Here is a 22,195-nt window from a genome sequence, read left to right as displayed (position 1 = left end):
AAGCAGGAGATCAGCCATGAAAATACTTCAGTATAACTCTGGTAACTTTTGGTCTACACCTTCAATTTCCACCTTGGTTGCTGTCTTATGTCAGGGTGGAAGATGGTGAAATAAACTTCTCACTTAAGCCATCGGCACACGGGACGAGGCAGCTAACGTTGAAGTGGACGCAGGCGGCGTATTCAACATCACGAGACTCAGCGCCGTCAGCACACGGCAAGTGCTGGTTAACCCAGTTTTGCGCTCACAGCATTTTCCAGCGGCAGCTGTCTGCTTTATTTGGCTCACAAACAACACAATTTGCTCAAAAAATGGGTGCGCTTAGATTTCATATGTTAGCTCTATTAAAAGCGCATTTCCTTTCTTTGCCTTACTCTCCTCATGTTATTCTGTCTGTCGTATATATAAATAAAAACTTCAATGACTGTAGAGACGCAATAAGACGGAAAGGAGAGATACATGTCCAGCTAATAAAAGTTTACCAAATTGAACAAACTCACTCCTAACAGAGAGCGCACTTATATTTACATAACATCAGATATTACAAAAATTATTTCTATTAATGCCACAGGAAAGTCCCACAACCTTTCTGAAAATGTGAAGGTGAAAAAAATAGTATATAGTAGAACGTAAACGCTCTATCGATCGATCTTCGGTCGGTAACGTAACCCATCAAGCAACTACGCTATGCTCTAATTCCCATTCTCGAAACCTCGTACTTCTGTTACTATCTTTTAAGTTTTAATCACCCAAATGTTATTAACTGACACTTACCTGTAACAAATTATAAGAAGAACGACACGCTTTCATGAAACATCAATGGTTCGTTGCTTTAGAACAGTTTCCTCTCATAAAACGCGAGGTACAACAAGAAAATTACGAAACGCCTTTAACCATCAATAAGACGTTTCCCGTCATTTTATTACAACAAATCTCACCGATAACGATTCTTTCTCGAGACATTCAGTATGCTGGTACCATATACACATCAAAAAGAGTTTTGCATCACCTCGGTTCCGAGAGTTCCGGAACCTGTACAGAAAATTGGAATAGAGATCAACATAAACATCATTTCCGCCCTTTTTATTGCTCATGAAAACCACACATTGCATGTTGTACCATCATACAGCAAGACCTTCAGAGATGGTGGTCCAGATTGCTGTACTCACCGGTACTCCTAATAAGCAGTACCACAACTCCTTGCATTTATGCATGCCTGTAATCGTCGTGGCATACTATCCACAAGTTCATCAAGGCACTGTTGGTCCAGATTGTCCCACTCCTCCACGGCGATTCGGCGTAGATCCCTCAGAGTGGTTGGTGGGTCACGTCGTCGATAAACAGCCCTTTTCAATCTATCCCAGGCATGTTCGATAGGGTTCATGCCTTGAGAACATACTGGCCCCTCTAGTCGAGCGATGCCATTATCCTGAAATAAGTCATTCACAAGATGCCCACGATGGGGGCGCGAATTGTCGTCTATGAAGACGAATGCCTCACCAATATGCTGCCGATATGGTGGCACTATCGGTCGGAGGATGGCAGTCACGTATTGTACAGTCGTTATGGCGCCTTCCATGATCACCAGAGGCGTATGTCGGCCCCACATAATGCCACCCGAAAACAGCAGGGAACCTCCACCTTGTTGCATTCGCTGGACAGTGTGCCTCCAGACACGTCTCCGGCGATTGTCTGGTTCAAGGCATATGCGACACTCATTGGTGAAGAGAACGTGATGCCAGTCCCGAGTGGTCCAGAGGGCATGTTGTTGGGCCCACCTGTATCGCGCTGCATGGTGTCGTGGTTGCAAAGATGAACGTCGCCACGGAAGTCGGGAGTGAAGTTGCGCATATTGCAGCTTACTGCGCACAATTTGAGTCGTAACTCGTCGTCCTGTGGCTGCACGAAAAGCATTATTCAACATGGTGGCGTTGCTGTCAGAGTTCCTCGGAGCCATAATCCGTAGGTAGCGATCATCCACTGCAGCAGTAGCCCTTGGGCGGCCTGAGCGAGGCATGTCATCGACAGTTCCTGTGTCTGTGTATATCCTCCATGTCCGAAAAACACCGCTTTGGTTCACTTCGAGACGCCTGGACACTTCCCTTGTCGGGAGCCCTTCCGGGAAGAAAGTAACAATGCGGACGCGATCGAATGGTGGTATTGACCTTCTAGGCATGGTTGAACTACAGACATCACGAGCCGTGTACCTCCTTCCTGGTGGAATGACTGGAACTGATTGGCTGTCGGAACCCCTCCGTCTAATAGGCGTTGCTCATGCATGGTTGTTTACATCTTTGGGCGGCTTTAGTGACATCTCTGAAGAAAGGGACTATGTCTGTGATACAGTATCCACAGTCAACATCTATCTTGAGGACTTCTGGGAACCGGAGTGATACAAAACTTTTTTAGATATGTGTATATTCGTAAGATATAACGTATAACATGAAAACCAACGAATATGGGCTTCTAGTGAATACGACAGATACAGTATGGCTTTCTGTTCATGACGCAGTGAGCGGTCTTCCTTTCTACTGCTCTACTTCACGTGGCAATTTGCCGAAATATCGTAGAACTTTTGTGTCTCACATGACGAAACGGCTCCTCAACTTTAAGTAGCAGGCGATGACGTCACAAAACTCGTAGAGCGCCACATCAACGTCAGCTATCTCGTTCCGTGTGCCGACGACTTTAGGGCGCGAAAGTAGCCAGAGTGGGCCCTGGAACCATTTCAAATCATGTCCTACATTCAATACCACAAAAGCAAAATTAAAAGGCATGAAATATGCTACTGAGTATCTCAATTTTGCTCTCCCGCTGGGTGATTGTGCCTTTGACGTGCCCTGTTGTGTGACCTGTACCTGCTGCCTGCGATATCGTGTGTGTATCGGTGGCCTTTGCAGACGGAGAAGGCGATGCGCGTGCTGTTCGTGTGGCGCGCCGAGGTGGAGGAGCAGCGAGAGCGCGCGGCCGACATGCGGCGCCGCAACGAGGCGCTGGTGTACAACATCCTGCCGCCGCACGTCGCCGCGCACTTCATGGGCAGCCGCAAGCGCCAGCACGAGGAGCTGTACAGCCAGAGCTACGCCGAGGTCGGCGTGCTCTTCGCTTCCATGCCCAACTTCTCAGGTGCGCCGTCCGGCCCTCACAAACTCCAGCACTGATAATTATCCTCGCGACTCACTGAGTCCTCATTTGAAAGCGAAGCTCCGGTAATGCAAGTGTTCCGTTTCGCTTCAATATTTGAAAATTTCAGTACTAAAGAGGATATCTGTCACATTAAAATACCTTGGGGTCCCCTCGATCATCAACTAAAACCGAAACCCCGCCTTCTAAAAATCCAACAGAAATATGCATATTAGGATAAAATCCTACACACCCCCAAGCCCTTGATCCAATGTATCCTCTTCCACGTCATCTTCATCCACTTATTGACTCTTCTCAAATTCTATTAGTCCCTCCTAGAGTTGCAAAGCTACCAGTAGGCTACCTAGTAGCTTTCATCAGTTATGGTAGTGCCTGCATTAACTGTACGTTATGTTTGTTACATACCTATCAGGCATTATCTCAGTCATAACGATCACTTTCTTTGCATGTGCGATCAGTGTCTTACTAGAAGCAGTGAATAGCTTAGAAACTGAGTGAGGATGTATAAAGGGTCATGTAACCTATGGAACTTTTTTGTTATAGGTAGTTATCCTTCTGTCTGTTATTTAAAAGTAAACAGTATTTACAGCAAACTTGAAATTGTCTCTGTTGACATAAAGGCTTTCATCAGTTATGGTTGTACCCGCATTACTTGTATGTTCTGTGTGTTACATGCCTATCAGTCATTATCTCACTCATAACAATCACTTTCTTTGCATATGCGATTAGTGTCTTACTAGAAGCAACTAATTTTTATTACTCACAAAATTCAATTTATATCCTACAAGGATATGAAATGCACTATGAACTGATACTGATTGATGTGCACTTCTAATGATGTGCAAATCAAACAGACAGTTGGCTCCCAGTTTCTGTCTTACATATTTACTTATGTTTCTTCCACTACCATGCTACAACACAACAAATAATCCTACAATACTACATCATTTATGTAAGTTTTGTGTGACAAAACTACCGTACCATACTTCTGATAGAGTGCAATTATTGTTCCTCCCAATTCATGAAGACAAACACTTTGTCTTGCTTTCCACATCCATTCAGTCCTTGCCTACATGAATCCTCTACCAAAGTGTCAAAATCCTATCATTCCTCACCAATATTAAGCAGCTCCACATACTCTCCAAATTCCACAATTTCGACTCCAGGACCACCACTTCTCCTTAATTTCCAGTCCAAATATGTTGCCTGGCTGCACAGACACATCTAATGAACCACACATCTTAGTCCTCTATGTTTTCTGCCACTTCAACTTTAGCTAACTACCACTCACAGAAAACAAAGTTATTCTGACAGTTATCTCTTCTAACATATCCAATCAAGTACTCCCAATCCCTACCCCAAATCAGAGCCCCCCCCCCTTCTTCCCCATACTTCCCTTTGCTCTCCTCTTCACAACTACCATTTTGTTCTCCGTCCCAAAGGTACCCATACGATGGTTAGTAGGGGTGGGGGGGACTGTACCTGTGGGTATGGAGTATTTTTAATATTTTGGAAGATGAATGGTGACATGTAAGTAGCCATAAAACAGTTCCAACCCAGTTAAAAACCTGCATAATACTGAGTTTTAAATCATTTTCTTGAAAGAAAACCCCTGACTGCACTACACATTTTTTTTTTTCCTTTCCCTATAAGTTTTGGAGGGTGTGGGGGTGTTGGTCCACCTTTACCCTGGGATTTGGGTGCTCTTGCACTATCATAGTCATTCCAACTTCCAATCACATGTGTTTGTGTCAGCCATCTTCCAATACTACATTCATTCCTACTTTCCATTCTAAAACTATAATCCCACAAAATCAATCTTCCTGCCCCTAATTTTATCCTTTCCCAGCGCAAGTCCCTCCAGTTCTGCACACTTTAACTCTCCTCAGAGTCAACAAGTGTTATGATGCACCTAAGTATATTGTGCATTAGCCTACATAACAATTCATGGAAATATATTATTCACCAATGTGGTTGGTTGGTTGGTTTGGGGGATGAAAGGGACCAGACTGCTACGGTCATCAGTCCCACTCACCAATGTGAACAGTGTTCTAGTTGTCATGGAAGGTAAGCTGATGTTGTGCTGACATTAACTCAAAGGACTGCACCTTATAATCTTGCAGCGTGAATGTGGGAAGTCTGAATGGAAAATACACTTGTGTAGATGTGTGACACCACAATATTAATCATTAAACTTATTGATAATGAGGTTGAGTGCCAACACAAAAGGTGAAAAAACAGGTGTGGAAATTGCTAAACTCTGATTCAAGCTACCTGTTATTTAGCATTTGTCATGTGGCAGTAGAGTGTTGCCATGCTGACTGTCATGGCTGTTCTGCTAAGGGGGACAGGTATAGCAAGTCATTTCAAAATTGCTTTTGCTTATGTGTTTCTCAGAGAAAACTACACCCCCTTTAGATGTATTGGGAAAGTTATATTCTGTATCAGCAGCTGCTTTTGAGTATCCAGTGGGAGAACTGCAGGCAAAATATACATTCTGTAGCAATTAATTTAAGCAAAACTACTGTTTGAACTAAACAATAATCTTGTGATGTGTAATTATGTGAGAAAACTGCAGTCAGCAGATTGTGGCAGTTAAATAAGAATTGTTAATCATGGTCACCGTGTGGGCATAAAATTAAGCTACCCTCACATTTCCCAACTTGACCACAATCTCATGAAGTTGTATGTCTTAGAGAAAATCCAGATTTTGTCCTCAGACTTAGTCTCTATCATGTCAAGTAAATATCTTCTCTGTCATTTGGCTGCCTGCTCGCCTACTCACTATGTCAACATTTTATGGCCTGAATTAGTTCTGTATTTGAAACTGAGGCACTAGAGAAAGAGTTGCAAAGAGAATTTACTTCCTTCAGTTCATAAACACCTTGTGGTAAGAAGCTTGTCTGAAGTAGGATGCTTTCTATGATATTAATAACTGTAAATGGGAAGCCACAGTGATTGTAGTTTCTAATTTATTTCAAAAATATCAGTGGGTGTTCAGTTGTACGATTATGATTTGTTCTCACTGTACTTCACTCGTGCATTATCCAGTGTACTGAATACCTTCCATAACACTCATTTACTGAGTGAGAGGAGGTAAAGGGAAGTGACCATAAGAGATTCTACTCCCGTGCTCCCAAAATTCCAAGTGCCAATTTACAATGCATACTAATATTAGTAGTGATATCATAAAGAGTATTCTTTCAAATATAGTATAAAGAAATAAAGCATTAGAATATATTTATATAGGTGCTCATAAGTCTTTTATGTATAACTCAGCCTGGAAGGGAAGGGTAATTTTTCTGCCTATTATACAGCTCGAATATTTATGTCTCCCTATAACAACAAATGAAGACCTCAGTTAGCATGGATTCAGTGTAATTCATTGTAGCTGATCAGCTGAAGACTCCTGGAACAAGAAGAAGCAAAGATCACTGCAAAGAACATCACTTGCAATCTACATGCTATTCCTGTGGGGCAGTGAAAATGTAATTGTTGTCTCTAATTGCAGCAACCTGTGAACAACAATGCCCTGATAGATAAAAGTCCTTATGCTATTCCCAAGTGAGTTTAACCAGGCTGTATTACAAACTGGGACATCTAAATTACTTTTGCCTCCCCCACACTGTATCAGACAAGCTACATTCTGCCAGATGCTCAGCATACCATATATTTTATTTGTTTTTGTTTTAATGTCACAGTGAACTGTGGTGATGACCATTTCAATTCATGAAGCTCTGATAGGCCTATTTGGGAAATCTGTTCTCTTACCAGCCAAGTGTCTAGGTAGCAGAGCAGTCATTTTCATATCCCAGTCTTCCATAAAGTTGGATACTGCAGTTTCTTTCCCAGTATAACAGCTTTCTTACAATTTTAGTCAATTAAATTTAGATGGCATAGTGGTGAATAGCATTAAGCAGTATAATGACAGTTTACTGTTAACACAGTATACTGATTAAGATTCTCTGATTCATTTGTCTTTTGTTAATGTATGTGGTTCATGGTGTGGGTTCCTGTTGTCATGTCCTAGTTCATGAACCACGGGCAACATATGAGTGGCCAAGTAAGTGGTCCCAACAGTCGGGATACCAGTTTGGAATAAGGCTGGGCATCTCAGACATATTCTGAGTCGTGGTCAACTTTGTGCTCATATGGCAAAAACTACCAAATCCACCGGTTAGTCCCTCAACCGTTAGGGGTAAAACTCAATGGGACTCAGGGCAAGTAAGGCTAGCAACCTGCTTCCCTGGTACTTTAAATATGATGCTGGCAACAATCAGAGCAAAATGCCTTGGACCTTTGGAGGTGACGGAGTCCCACCTCTAACTGACAAACCAGGAACTCCTAAGATGCGACTTGGCAAACAAATGGTAATGAGATGGATAGTTATTAATATCAATGGGGGTTACTCTGGGAAGATGGTAGAGCTGGCAGAGGCTGCAAGTAAGATGGGGCTGGACGTTTTAGCTGTTAGTGACATTCAGGTAAGGGGTGAGAAAGAAGAGGAAGTGGGAGAATACAAGGTATACCTGTCAGGAGTCAAAGCAGGAACAGCACAATGGGGTGTAGGGCTTTACATCAGGAAAGAAATGGAACGCAGCGTAGTTGCAATAAGGTATGTAAACAAACGACTGATGTGGATAGATTTGACAGTGTCTAGCAAGAAAATTAGGATTGTGTCAGTATATTCGCATTGTGAAGAGACAGATCAAGATAAGATGGATAGTTTTTATGATGCACTCAGTGATGTAGTTGTTAGAGTAAAGGACAAGGACAGTGTTCTGCTCGTGGGTGATTTTAATGCCAGGATTGGAAATCGAACGGAATGGTATGAAATGGTTATGGGTAAATTTGGAGAGGATATGGAGGCCAACAGGAACAGGAAACAACTCTTGGATTTCTGTGCCAGTGTGGGATTAGTAATCACAAACTCCTTTTTTAAACATAAGAACATTCACTGGTATACTTGGGAAGGCAGGGGAACCAGATCTGTCATTGACTATATAATAACAGATCAGGAATTCAGGAAGGCTGTGAGGGACACACGTGTATTCAGGGGATTCATTATTTAATCTGCAGTGAAATTGGTATTGTGAGGCCAAAAGTGCAGGAGTTCAGGTCCATATGTAAGAGGTTAAGAGTGGAGAAACTTCAGAATAAGGAAATCAGTCACAAGTACATAACAGTAATCTCAGAAAGGTACCATACAGTTGAATGTAGTCAATTACAGTCATTGGAAAAGGAATGGACAAGGTACAGGGACACAGTACTAGAAGTGGCTTGGAACAGTAGTGTGTAAAGGTAGGATGAAGCAAACAGCTTGGTGGAATGACACAGTCAAGGCAGCCTGTAAAAGGAAAAGGAAGGCGTATCAAAAATGGCTACATACTAGAACTCAGGTAGACAGAGAAAGTTATGTTGAAGAAAGAAACAAAGCCAAACAGATAATTGCAGCATCCAAGAAGAAATCTTGGGAAGACTTTGGAAACAGGTTGGAGACTTTGGGTCAAGCTGCTGGAAAACCATTCTGGAGTGTAATTAGCAGTCTTCGAAAGGGAGCTAAGAAGGAAATGACAAGTATTTTGGACAGGTCAGGAAAACTGCTGGTGAATCCTGTGGATTCCTTGGGCAGATGGAGGGAGTATTTTGAGGAGTTGCTCAATGTAGGTGAAAATATGATCAGTAATGTTTCAGATTTCGATGTACAATGGGATAGGAATGATGATGGAAATAGGATCACATTCAAAGAAGTGGAGAAAATGGTCAATAGATTGCAGTGCAATAATGCAGCTGGGGCGGGTAAAATTAAGTCGGAACTCATCAAATACAGTGGAATGTCAGGTCTTAAATGGCTACTCAGGATAATTTAAATGGCCTCGGAGTCAGGACAGGTTCCATCAGACTGGACCAATCTTTAAACATGGAAACAGAAAAGATTGTAACAACTCTTTAATCGGCATTGTGAGTAAAATCTTCTCAGGTATTGTTGAAAGGAAAGTGCGAGTATTAGTTGAGGACCAACTGGATGAAAATCAGTGTGGGTTTAGGCCTCTTAGATGTTGTCAGGACCAGATCTTTAGCTTTCGGCAAATAATGGAGAAGTGTTACGAGTGGAACAGGGAATTGTATCTATGCTTTATAGATCTAGAAAAGGCATATGACCGGGTTCCTAGGAGGAAGTTATTTTCTGTTCTATGAGATTATGGAATAGGAGGCAAACTTTTGCAAGCAATTAAAGGTCTTTACATGGATAGTCAGGCAGCAGTTAGAGTTGACGGTAAATTGAGTTCATGGTTCAGAGTAGTTTCAGGGGTAAGACAAGGCTGCAACCTGTCTCCACTGTTATTGTTCATATTATTTATGGATCATATGTTGAAAACAATAGACTGGCTGGGTGGGATTAAGATATGTGAACACAAAATAAGCAGTCTTGCATATGCAGATGACTTAGTTGTGATGGCAGATTCGATTGAAAGTTTGCAAAGTAATATTTCAGAGCTAGATCAGAAATGTAAGGACTATGGTATGAAGATTAGCATCTCCAAAACGAAAGTAATGTCAGTGGGAAAGAGATATAAACGGATTGAGTGCCAAATAGGAGGAACAAAGTTAGAACAGGTGGACGGTTTCAAGTGCATAGGATGCATATTCTCACAAGATGGCAACATAGTGAAAGAACTGGAAGCGAGGTGTAGCAAAGCTAATGCAGTGAGTGCTCAGCTATGATCTACTCTCTTCTGCAAGAAGGAAGTCAGTACCAAGACTAAGTTATCTGTTCACCGTTCAATCTTTCGACCAACTTTGTTGTATGGGAGCGAAAGCTGGGTGGATTCAGGTTACCTTATCAATAAGGTTGAGGTTACAGATATGAAAGTAGCTAGGATGATTGCAGGTACTAGTAGATGGGAACAATAGCAGGAGGGTGTCAACAATGAGGAAATCAAAGAAAAACTGGGAATGAACTCTATAGATGTAGCAGTCAGGGAGAACAGGCTTAGATGGTGGGGTCATGTTACATGCATGGGAGAAGCAAGGTTACCCAAGAGACTCATGGGTTCAGCAGTAGAGGGTAGGAGGAGTCAGGCCAGACCAAGGAGAAGGTACCTGGATTTGGTTAAGAATGATTTTGCAGTAACAGGCTTAACATCAGAAGAGGCACCAATGTTAGCACTGAATAGGGGATCATGGAGAAATTTTATAAGGGGGACTATGCTCCTGACTGAACACTGAAAGGCATAATCAGTCTTAAATGATGATGATCGTGTTGTTAATGTATACCTTAACTTTTCCACATCCGTAAATGTTATTCTTGATGGGATCTAAGTAACATGATGAATGAATAAATGAATCAGTGATGAACGAACTTCTGTTCTTAGTTTACTTACATGAATTTCCAGTTAATTTAAAGGACTGTTTGAACTGTGACACTAGACTGATGGCACAAGCATGCTCACCAATAGCCCAAAATCATATCAGATATTGCCCACTTCATAGCTGAACAAGCCAATAGCTGCCAGACAGAAAACTACTAAAAGCTCAGCTCAGTGTGATTCATATTATGGATTTCATATAAACAGAAATTACCTACTGGTGCCAGAAGTAGTCATTAATAGCCATACTCTATTGTAATTGTTTAGTGGATAGCAAGCTAAAATGGAGTTAACACTTAATCAAGAAGCTAAGGTAAGTATTTTCTCACTGTGAGATATCTCCTATCACTGCATGAAAATGAAGACAAGGTAAATATTTGTTCAGCAAAACCAAGTATATTTCCTTCCTAGTGGTGTTTGTTGTTAGCAATACAAATCAGAATCAGTTGACTTGTGATTTACACAACCACAGTACAAGATGGAAAAACAGATTTTATCTCTTTGTCTAAGATTTAGAGGTAGGTTCTATATTCTGGTACAAAAGTCAACAGCAAGCTACAGATTTAGTTTCTAATGACTGTTTTTCTGTTATTAATACCACAGCACATTGTACAATTCTGTACAGAAGATGATAAATGACTGTCTAAACTGTGATGGTACTAAGGGCTGTAGTCCAAGCTCTTGTAGACACAACATTGTTCACAAATTGTACCAAAGAATCTCGGTCTCATAAAAGCTTTGATCAACAGATAGAAGGATTCACCTACTTATCATCTGTTAATAAATTTACTTTGCAGAGAAACATGTGCTAACTGTTTTTGCAGGAACTATTGTTACTAAAATTGCAGTTGTCACATTTGCAGCTGGAGGCTATTTTCCTTTCTGCTACTAGATGTGATCTTTTACAATACGTAATATTCTCTTACACACACAAGAATTATATACTGTCTAAAATATGTAAATCCCTACATTTAAGATGAAAAGGCTAATGTCAAATTACGTTATTAATTTGAGACAGTGACAGGACTGTACATCTCTCCTCAGAGATAAATATTATCTCAATAAAATTCACAAATAAATATATTATCTCAATAAAATTCACAAATAAATATTTGGACTGGAAAAAGAGGTATCAACAACTCAGTGATAAAATGCCAGATTACAAATCCAAAGATTTAGGGTTCAATCACCAGTCAATCCTAGGATTTTATTCTGTCTCTTACCAGTTCTTTCAACTCTGACAAAGTTTGTTGATGTGAAAAACACTGAGTTTCACAGTGGATCAGAGTCCACATTGAACTGTAGGTCCCCCTATAACAGACCGGTAAGTCAGTTCAAAGGTAAGAGGAAAGCAACAGCAAACCACCTTCTTTAGGACCATGCCTAGCAAAACACTGTGACATTCAAAACAGTCTTTGGATTGGTGATTGGCTTGCTGTACTTTACTTACTTAAGTCACTTTTCATAAATCTTAACAGAACTTCTGGTTGGCCCAGTTGTACATAACCATTTTTTTACTATTCTGATCAAAAAAGCTTATTTTTATGAATTTCCCCTTTTTTTCTTTGCATAATGCAACATTTTATATGAAATCATTTATTCAGACATGAAAATTTCTTAATAACCAGAATTAGTAATTTGAACTTAATGACTGTTACAGAATTGATTAACTGAATAAGAATAACACTCTTATTGTTACAGATTTTTACTCAGAGGAAACTGTCAACAACCAAGGACTGGAATGCCTAAGATTCCTGAATGAAGTTATTTCGGATTTTGATGCAGTAAGTAGGTCTCATGGAAAACTTAAAAATTTTATACAACAGTATAACAGTATCTAAACACACACACACACACACACACACACACACACACACACACACACACACACACACACACACACACAAACACACACAAGAGAGAGAGACAGAGACAGAGGAAGGGATAACATAAGTATTTATATAAATTGTGTGTAGTGTTACACTGCAAAATAATGTACTTGCTCCCTAATCTGGGGCACTGAACCACCTGTGCCAGTGCAGTAAAATGATGCTATACAGAGGGAGGTTCCACCATTTTGGTGACCATAAACTATAAAGTAAGAAGATGCACTCAGAGTGCAAGAACACTCATTCACAAAGTTCATAAAGCGTAAAAAGATAGTTAGCATCAACTGAGTGAAGTTGGGGAATCCTGCAGCTCTAGCTCAGAAGAGCGGAGCGAATTATGCCATCACCACCCAAAGTGACATCTGGATGGTATGACCTGCTGTCTCTTCTGTAGGGGCCAGGAGTGAGAGACTGCTATGGTGTAGTGGTTGAGGTGACACATGGGATGGGAAGGGTGGTGCTAGCTGATGGTGGCTAGGAAAACGCAGCTGGAAGGTAAAACACTGTTATTCAACTTCTGCTACAACAGCCATAGTGCAGTAATGCTGCAATTAGTCCCCCATTGGCATGCAGCAAACGCCATGTTGAGCATTACATTTCCTGGCTGCCGGCAGTGTGTCTGGCTGTGACGTTCATGTCCAGCGTTTCTGACACTTTTTTTGCCCACTTAACAATGTGTTCCCCAGTTTGCATGGTGTAATGGCTTGTAGGAACTGTCAATGGCATGTCCATCTACCAGAATTCTCATGGAGATATTAGGTCTGAAGAAAGAGCTTGCCCCTGTGAGCAATGATGGTGGATGCAGGAACAGTCATCCAGGTGGTGTAGTGTGGAGGTCTACATCAACCAGGGCACAAACTGCTGCCCTCCAAGGCATATGTTTGGCTGCTGCTGTAGAGAGCCTCAGAGTGGCTCATCTGTCATTGCTTGTTGACCCATAACCTGATGGTCATTGGCATGGCACCCAAATAGTGGTGGCTACTACCAGACTGCAGCTATCTCTGTTCAAATCCTGTGCTCCTTAATGACATGTTTGTTATGTTAATGCATGACTTCCAACCACATATGAATTAACACCCCTGTGGCTCAATAATGTAGAAACCTTCTGTCCTGTTCTGCAGTTGTACTGAACTTCTACATTACCAGGATTGTGAAGCAGAGGTCAGCCCACCTCACGGTAGGTAAACAGGCCTCTTGATGAACTTGTTATCTGTTGACTGCCCCTCATTTGCAACACAGCCGTAGTAGAGCTGCTGTTCCCATGGTTGTGGCCAAAAGTTAACAGTGGCAATACACACCTTCCTCCTTAGGACAGACTCAGTCCCTGGGTCTCTGCACATGGCAGATTTGTAACAAAAGACTCCACATATGTAAAAACAACATATACTCATATTATTCAAGTTTCCTTATTAAAATTATGTGACTTGAATCACAAGTTTCAAAGATCGTACATTCACCCTACAGTTCTAGCTCACTGGGTGTTGCACATCCATCCCCATTCCTCATTTCATACATCATTAAGCTGAACCTCCCCTATTATTGTTAACTAGTCTTATAACAACATATAACATCATTTCTCACTCATTTTGCCATCATGACTCTTCTCCATTTGAGCACCCAAAATTCTCATACCCATAATTTATTCAAGGCCCCATGCCCTCTGAGTTTCACACATTCTTAATTCTAGAATACACATCCCTTAGCACTACCCTTACACTTGTCTGAAAATTCCTGTATTCTACTCCTCTACTTTATGTACAACTGGTCAACAAGTCTAGTGGTAATTGATACACTGGGGGTCACACTAATGAGTACCTCTCTGCCTAAGGTAGCCAAAAGTTGCACAAAACAGAGTCAAAACTACCTCTGCACCCGTTATTGTGACACTTACAGTCACAACCCTATGTCATTGCTCCTACCAAACTAGCAGCACATGTTAAAGCATCCCCCCTGTCAAAATCTGTTCCCCTTGCAAGTCCGTTAGCTGACTCAAGGTAAGGATTAGGTTAAGATCTAATGTTTCATTCAGATAAGTCAAATAGTGCACTGTGAGCACCACTAGTAGTCTATCTGACCAGTACAACTGTGACTGAGTAATGTTTAATTTGATCTCTCCTATACAAGCAGTTGAGAGGTGAAATGCCAGCAATCTGTTCCATTAATTAATAATCCATAGCCATGCAGTTCCAATCTCATAACCCATGCAAGCCTTCCCTGCTTGTAGCAGTTATCTCCCAAAATTACAGTACTATTTCTGGAATGGTGGAGGTAGGGTCATGGCTCTATGATGTCATACCATCCTGGCCATCTGTCTTACCTATGTACAACTGAATTTTGGATGTGCCCATGCCAATACGAATTATTCTGGCTGGGTAGATTGTAACCCTTCTCCTCTGACAGTGCTGAGTTTCTTCCAAGATAATTTCAGGCCTAGCCCCATCTTCTGAGATCAGAAATACTTCTCCTGTTTTAACCTGTACGAAAAAAGGTCTTCTACCTTCACAGGAATGGTGAAACACTTAAACTGTGTAACTACTGGTAACTGGAAATTGAATCAAAACACAAAGGTGTGTCAGGTCCATCTTAGCCTTGACTATTACTCTATTGCTATGTGGTAGTGCAACAGCAGATTCTTTGTGTGTGGATGCACAATAAGTTCTGATTCTGGTGACATGTCCCATCAATTTAAAGTTAGTTTCAGCCTCCATTAACAACGAGGACCACATCCTCTTGTCTAATGAAAACACTCTGCTCTCCATTGGTTGTATTTTCACTGTCATCATTCCACTCCTGGTGACGAGGTGAAGCACTACCATGACTAGGGTTCTCCTCGTCTCTATCCCTGGCATGCAGCAGACTGGGAACAGGAAGTTGCAGTCATTCTCCTCCTCCCTTTGGAAAGGTCTGCTGCCCAGCAAACACAGAAAGAAAGACTTATTACATAACTGAAAGTGAAACAGCTATACTGTCACAACCAAATTTTGCTAACCAGCCACACATCAGCTTCCTGATACTTACCCCAATTGCCATTATGATTCATCTTAACCCCTTAAATGTACACAACACTAAATGCCCTCTCCTACTTCCTGGACCTCAATTCATATGGAGTTCCATGTGCACGTCACACAAGGTTCTTGCATTCATCTTTCTTCGTATTACCTCTCACTTTCCCATAATGGATGGTGATACCTTTGGCAGTGCATACAGAGCACCTCAAAATGTTCACAGGTGTCCAAAATGAACTATTGTTGTGTGAGTCAGTAACTGAGGTTTGATGTTAACTGGTGATGTTGTCTCAATTTCCTGATAAGATCCCTGGTACCTGGTAACAAATTTGTTGGTCTTGCCCTTTGGGATGTAAGGGTTTGATAAGATTATCCATTATCTTGTCCCATGCTATTACCTACCTGCCCTTTGCATACTAGGGCTTCAGTGTTTGCCTCCCGAAAAAACCTTCATACCTATCTCAATGTCTTGGCAAACTGCTTAACAGACTCTCTGTCCTTGGCAGTTTTGAAGCTGATCTTGTCAAATGGCAAAGGCATCCTCCCTCCATAAACCAACTCATGCAGATATAGCCCAGTACTAAAATGTACCTTTGAATTAAATGTTGCCTCAACAAATGATAAATATGCGCCACAGTCATTATGGTGTGAGTTAACATAGTGACTCAGTGTCTGACAGATGATGCACATGCTCTATCCTGTCATTAGTTTACAGGTGTGGTGTACTAGTTCTTCATTTCCAAACCCATAGCAAATTACTTGGCTGTTTTATTTTATCAGACATAAAGTTTGTCACTCGGTCCATCACTTTGATTTCTGGTGAACCACTTTTGAGCAACCAGCTGTTGACCAATGCTTGCACCACTGTTGCTGCTCTCAGGCTAGGAATGGCGATCATTTCCAGGTATCATGAAAAATAATCACTAATTTTTAATATAAATACAGTTTTCTGCAGGAGTCCAGTTAATTGGTCATAAGATATCCATTTCAGGCATTTGAAAATGTTTAATCACCTCTGGCATCCTTTGCAATGGTACTAGCTTAAGGCCCATATCTGCTCATTATGCACATTCTATACAATTTCTTATGTACCGGTCAACATCTCTCCTTCTCATCTTTCACAGTTTGTGTTCTGGCAATCTGTTATTCATTTTTCTTCACCCTCTGTGGTCCATGCTCAGGCAGCATGTAATTGTGTGCCTGCTCCAGAACTTCCTCCTTCAGCATAGCTGGCACTACCACATACAGCCCCAACATTGTTGTTTTACATAACAGGCCAGCATATACAATCAAATGCAGCTGTGCTGCATGTAGCTTGCAGTTGGTGTCAGCACATTGCACCACTTGCTACTGTGCTAGATCATGGCCCCTGTCTATTACTGCTACCTTTCTGCTTAAGCCAAATGTGTTCCCATGTTTCTTACCACATTTGTGTACAACGTCATAGTCAACCTTGCTCAGTCCTAGCAGCAGTGACCATACGAGAAGGGTTCTTTACATCTAATAACAATGTAAGAGCTGCATGGTTGATTAGCACCATAAATTTCTTCCCTTATAAATAGCACTGAAAATATGCAGGACCATATATCACACTGTGGATATCCTTTCCTGTAATGGAGTAGTTCCTCTCAGGTCTATTCAACTGTCAAGAAGTGTAGGCTACAGGATGTTCTTTACCATCAACCACCTGACTCAAAACACACCCCAACACATTCTTTCTTGTACTCCAGAAAAACTATGAGTAGACTCAATTCCTCAATTGCATCTTGGCATTCCCTTTCCCACTCAAACTTTACATATTTCTTCACAACTGCATACATAAGCTGTCTTGCCACCCCTGCCAACCCTTTAATAAGTTTTCTATGATAATTCACTAAATCCAAAAATGATTGTAATTCCTTGTTTTTCCTAGGAACTGGGAAATCTTTAACATCCTGCATCAATCTTAGGGCTATCTTAGCCCCTTCAGTATTAATTACATGCCCAATTTTGAAACTTTCTCCAACACAGACACTTCTAAGTACTCAGCACTCTAACCTTTTAAAACCTCTCTTAACTGTCCTATACATTCTGTAATATCTGTTATGGAAACAATTATATCATCTAGGTATATCATACATTGCTGATTTTTCAGACCTCTTAAAACCCAGACCAACTACTGCTGAAAAATTGCTGGTGCATTCATTAGTCCAAATGATGTTGTTCAATATTGATAATGATCACAAGGGACCAAGAATGCTTTCTTCCATTGGTTCTCATGCAGTACCTCCAGCTGATGGAATCCACTCCTTATATCTATGGTGGGAGAATACTTGCATTGTCCCAAGCTTTTTGAAAGTCTCAGTGATATAAGGTATTGGTTACACATCTGATACTACCTTGCTGTTAAGAAGTATGTAGTCACAGAAGAACCAATAGTTCTTAGGTCCATCTCGTGATGTCTTCGGCCCTCCATGGTCTAGTGCTTCCTCCGCTATTCCATCTGCTAGGATACGGTTTATGATGTACTGGTGCTTCATTCCCTGTAGGAATTCAGTGCTGTGTCACATGTGTTGCTGGAAATGGGCCTCAAAGAAAAAACAAATCCTAAAACTCTAAGAACAACTTTTCTGTTTCCACTCTTTCCATTCCTTCTAGATGGTCTACCTTCTTAAATATTGCAATTTTTGCAGTGGCTTTACAGATACCACTTTCTTGTCACCTTTCTCTTGTATGCATACAATGCTTCTTCTCAGAGAACAATGTGATTTCTCCAGAACATCATTTTCTGCTAGTGTTCTACCACACACAACATATCAACAGGCCACTCTGGTTCCACACTCACCCACAGTTACTTCCCAGTGCCTTGCAGTGCAATATTATGCAAATTAAACCTTAGTGTTGCTGTTCACTGTTCAGCTGACCTTAAGATAGATGAACCCTCGAAGTTCAAATTACCTAAGGTCAAATTTTGGATGCTGTGTTATCAGAAAGTCTAACCATAGGATCATACAGTAACCCTCGTTTGCACAAGGGAAGACTTCTCTAAATTGCTTAAATGTGCTACCCCAATTCACTATTGCTGAACCAAAAGACTTAACCGTACTGTCCCCAACTCCACACAAATTATAGTGTGATGGGTTCAATTGCATCTGGACTACCCTGAGTCTAACAAAAACTTGTGCTTCATGCCTCTCACAATTCGCCTGATACCTGTAGCATTAAAATTATCATGAATGCAGTTTCGTGGATTTTGGGTTCCCTCTTCTGTTTAACACTTGTCCCTTTCCCCCTTCCTTAGTCTTAGTGCCCCTGAAATCATGACTGTGTCCAACCATGCCATACCTAACAAGCTGAGGGTGCCCCTGGACATGCACTGTCAGTCCACATCTATAGCACTTAAAAAGAAACAGAAATGGTCTTGCGGACCCAACAGTATTGACCAGCCTCAGCCCTGAGTTATCACCAGATGCGGACATGCAGGAGCACGTGGTCACACACCACTCTCCTGGCCATTGTCAGTTTTCATGACCGTTCTCAATCAAGTAGCTTCTCAACTGGCCTCACAAGAGCTGAGTGCAACCCCCCACTGCCCCACCCCCCACCCAAATTTGCCAATAGCACTCAACAAACCCAGACAGTGACCCATCCAAGTGCTAGCCAAGCCCAATGGCACTTAACTTCAGTGATTTGATATAGCACTTTACACTGGCTGAAAAAACCCTTGTCCATCATGTGTTCATATTGCTGCATAAGTTTCTCAAATTCTGTAATCAACCTGACTGCAGAGTATAAGTCCTTTGAGGCACCTGTGCTCATCCTTCTGGGCATTATGGGTGGTAAGCCCCTTCAAAGGCATCCAATGCCCTGTGTTCAGGTCCCAGGAGTATGATGCTATTTGCTTCACCATTATCCTACAACTCCTACTAGAAAAAAACAGCTGGAATGTGAAACACTTTCATCTCAACTTGTGCTACAATATTCTTTGTCCACTGCTGCCCCAGTGATTGCCCCCTTGGGTGTGTGGTATGGTGACCCTGCTGTCCGCTGCAAAAGCCAGCTGCTGGCTATGTGTCTGGCCATGATGTCCACACTCAGCTTTTTTGACACTTGTTTTGCTTACTCAGTGATGTATGGCCCAGTCTGCACAATGACGCAGCATGCAGCAGATGCCAGTGGCACATCTGTCTGCCACAATTCTCATGGAGGTGTCAGTTAGGAGAGCTCACCCTTACAGGCAACAATGATATGTGCAAGAATGCTCGCACATGTGGTGGATTGCAGAGGACTATACCACTTGGGACACAAACCATTGCCCTCCAAGGCAGAGGTTTGGCTACTGATGTAGAAACCTGGGAGCAGCTCATGTTGCAAGGCGCCAAGTCTACAAATGGTGGACTTAGCAGCCAAGAGTGATCTGATGGAAGAGACAGGTCTGTCTGTTGTCAGCTGCTGGCTGATCCATAAGATGGGGATGGCTGGCACGGACCTTTCATTAGGATGGGTGCTGCCAGACTGTGCATATCTTTGCTAAATCAACGAATATTTATATTGGATAATGACATGTTTGTTATGTCAATGCACAGCTTCCAGTCATGTGCGAAACAACACTTCTGTGGATCAATGATGTTGAAACCTCCTGGCCTATCCCACAGCTGTCTTGCACTTTTGTTATGGTGCCAGGAATGCAAGGCATGGCTTGTCCAGCCTCATGGTAAATAAATTAAGTGTTGATGAAATTGGCACACCATTACCTCCGCACTGATTGGCTAAGTGCCAAAAATTTAATGGTGGCACACTTGTGAGGCGGGAGTGCTGCTGTGGGAGACATAGTTTCTTATTCTTAGTTTGTTCAGGTGTTCCCAGACAGTGTGTTGGTATGTAAGTGATGCCAAGCGATGCCATCAGCATCAGTCTGTAACTCAGAGTCAAAGTCCATTTGTGGTGCATGCAGCCAGTCACCTAACCTGGACTTAGGCTCCAGGAGCTGCAGACATCTACCTGAACAGAAGATCACATGCATACTACCTGGCATCTTCACACTGCCATGTCACCTACTGGATGACTACCTCCAGTTGGTGTCCACCTCCCAGGTGGGAAGTGTGTTTGGGTCCAGATCATTAGCTATGTGGCCACCTTGTTGTTGCTCTCCAGTCCTTGTGGACCACCTTGTTGCTGATCATTGCAGAGGGAAGGCACACACCTTCATCATCAAGCATGCTGGGGTTACAGAGTACATGTCCTTCCTGTCCTGTATTCCCTGGTTTCAGGCGAGTCAACAGCCTAGACTGGACTGGTATTCATCAGCACATGTTGCTGCCAGTGTTGGCAACCACTCCTCTGTACCTAACATGAATAAAAGCCTAATTCTACCAGCTGTATCTTAATAGCTGGTAGCCACTCATTTCCAGTCACCATCTCTCACAACCCATGACCTAGCATTACTTACTAATCTTAGCACAGCCATTTCCTCCACTATGGTAGAAGTTACATCCTCAGCCTTTACAATATTCTCATGACATGCACATTTTAACATTAGTATTATTCATCATGTGCTGAGCATACATAGCATAGTATGAATTTGTAAACATAACTTACAACTATACTTTTCTTCTTTACTATTGTCCTTTTGTTAATGACGTTATTGCTGGCTACTTAGGAATGAGGCGTGTGAGAAAAATAATGAGACTGATTTTTCATCTACTGAAGTTTTCTTTTTTTATTTTTGTCAAACAACAACCTTCAAAGTAGTTCCCTTCAACAGCTATACACCAGTGGAGCCCTTGTTTCCGGCCATGGTGGCAGAACTGGAAAGCTTCAACCGGTAGGGCCTCTAACATGTTAGTCACATTTTTTTGAATGTTCTCCAGAGTCCTTTTAAGGCATTTTTCCGTTTCAGGAAAAGAAAAAAGTCATAAGGACTTTAGATCAGGTGAACAGGGAGGGGGGAGGGTGGATGGGGAGGGGGGTAACAACAGGAATGCCTTTTGAGGTCAGAAATTCCATGACTGAAGTGACCATGTGACATGGGCATCTTCATGATGCAGCATCCACTTGTCTGCTGAGTGAAGTCTCTCTCAATTTACCCTTTTCCTGAGCTGTTAAAAGATATTTTTGTAAACCATTTAGTTGTCAGTTTGTCGTAGATGAACAAATTCTATACACATGACACCTCTACCATCAAAAAAGAAAATCAGCTTTGTTTTGATCTTTGATTTGCTCATTTGAGCTTTTTTCAGCTGAGGAGATATCTTAGTGTTGCTGTTTTGTCTCAGGATCATACTCAAAAATTCAGTATTAAGCAGCTGTGATCACATAATTGAACCACTTGTGGTCACTGGCAATCCTCTCAAGAAGATCAACACTCAATTGTTTTTGATTGTCATTCTGCTCAGTTGCGAGATTTTTTGACACCATTTTGGAACAGATTTTTCACATGTGCAAAACTACAGACAAAATTTGATTTACAGGTCACTCATCAATCTTATTGTTAAATGTTGGTGTGATCTCACAAGAGCACACACACATTCAAAGTTTACATTGTTTTTTGAAATTGAAGATGTCCCAGAGCAAGGATCGTTTTTGACATGTTCTCAGCCTTGCAAAAAAATGATTTGTGCCAATAACAAACTTGTGCTCTTGATAAAGAATGTTCCCCACAGGCCTGTTTCAACTTTTCAAAGGTTACAGTCATGGAGTCCCTAAGTCCCACAAAAAACTTGATGGCATAACTTTGCTCTAAGTGCTGCTGTTACATTTTTATAACACAACAAAAGCACAACTTCATAATGGCAGTCTCAAAAATCAC

At 41.7% G+C, this 22,195-nt stretch overlaps 1 protein-coding gene across 1 annotated transcript in view; it reads left to right on the top strand.

The window, feature by feature from the left end:
- The window catches only part of LOC126146011 (adenylate cyclase type 3), a 923,811-nt gene that overhangs the window by 848,356 nt on the left and 53,260 nt on the right, over positions 1–22,195 (top strand). The window contains exons 15-16 of the mRNA XM_049915594.1: positions 2,901–3,126; positions 12,216–12,298. Of these exons, the coding sequence (XP_049771551.1) occupies positions 2,901–3,126; positions 12,216–12,298 (309 nt within the window). The remainder of the gene's footprint in view (positions 1–2,900; positions 3,127–12,215; positions 12,299–22,195) is intronic.

The sequence above is a fragment of the Schistocerca cancellata genome, chromosome 2 (assembly GCF_023864275.1).
Source record: "Schistocerca cancellata isolate TAMUIC-IGC-003103 chromosome 2, iqSchCanc2.1, whole genome shotgun sequence".
Taxonomy (NCBI): Eukaryota; Metazoa; Arthropoda; class Insecta; order Orthoptera; family Acrididae; genus Schistocerca; species Schistocerca cancellata.
Note: the sequence above shows the minus strand (reverse complement) of the source record. Positions and strands in the feature narration are given on the sequence as shown.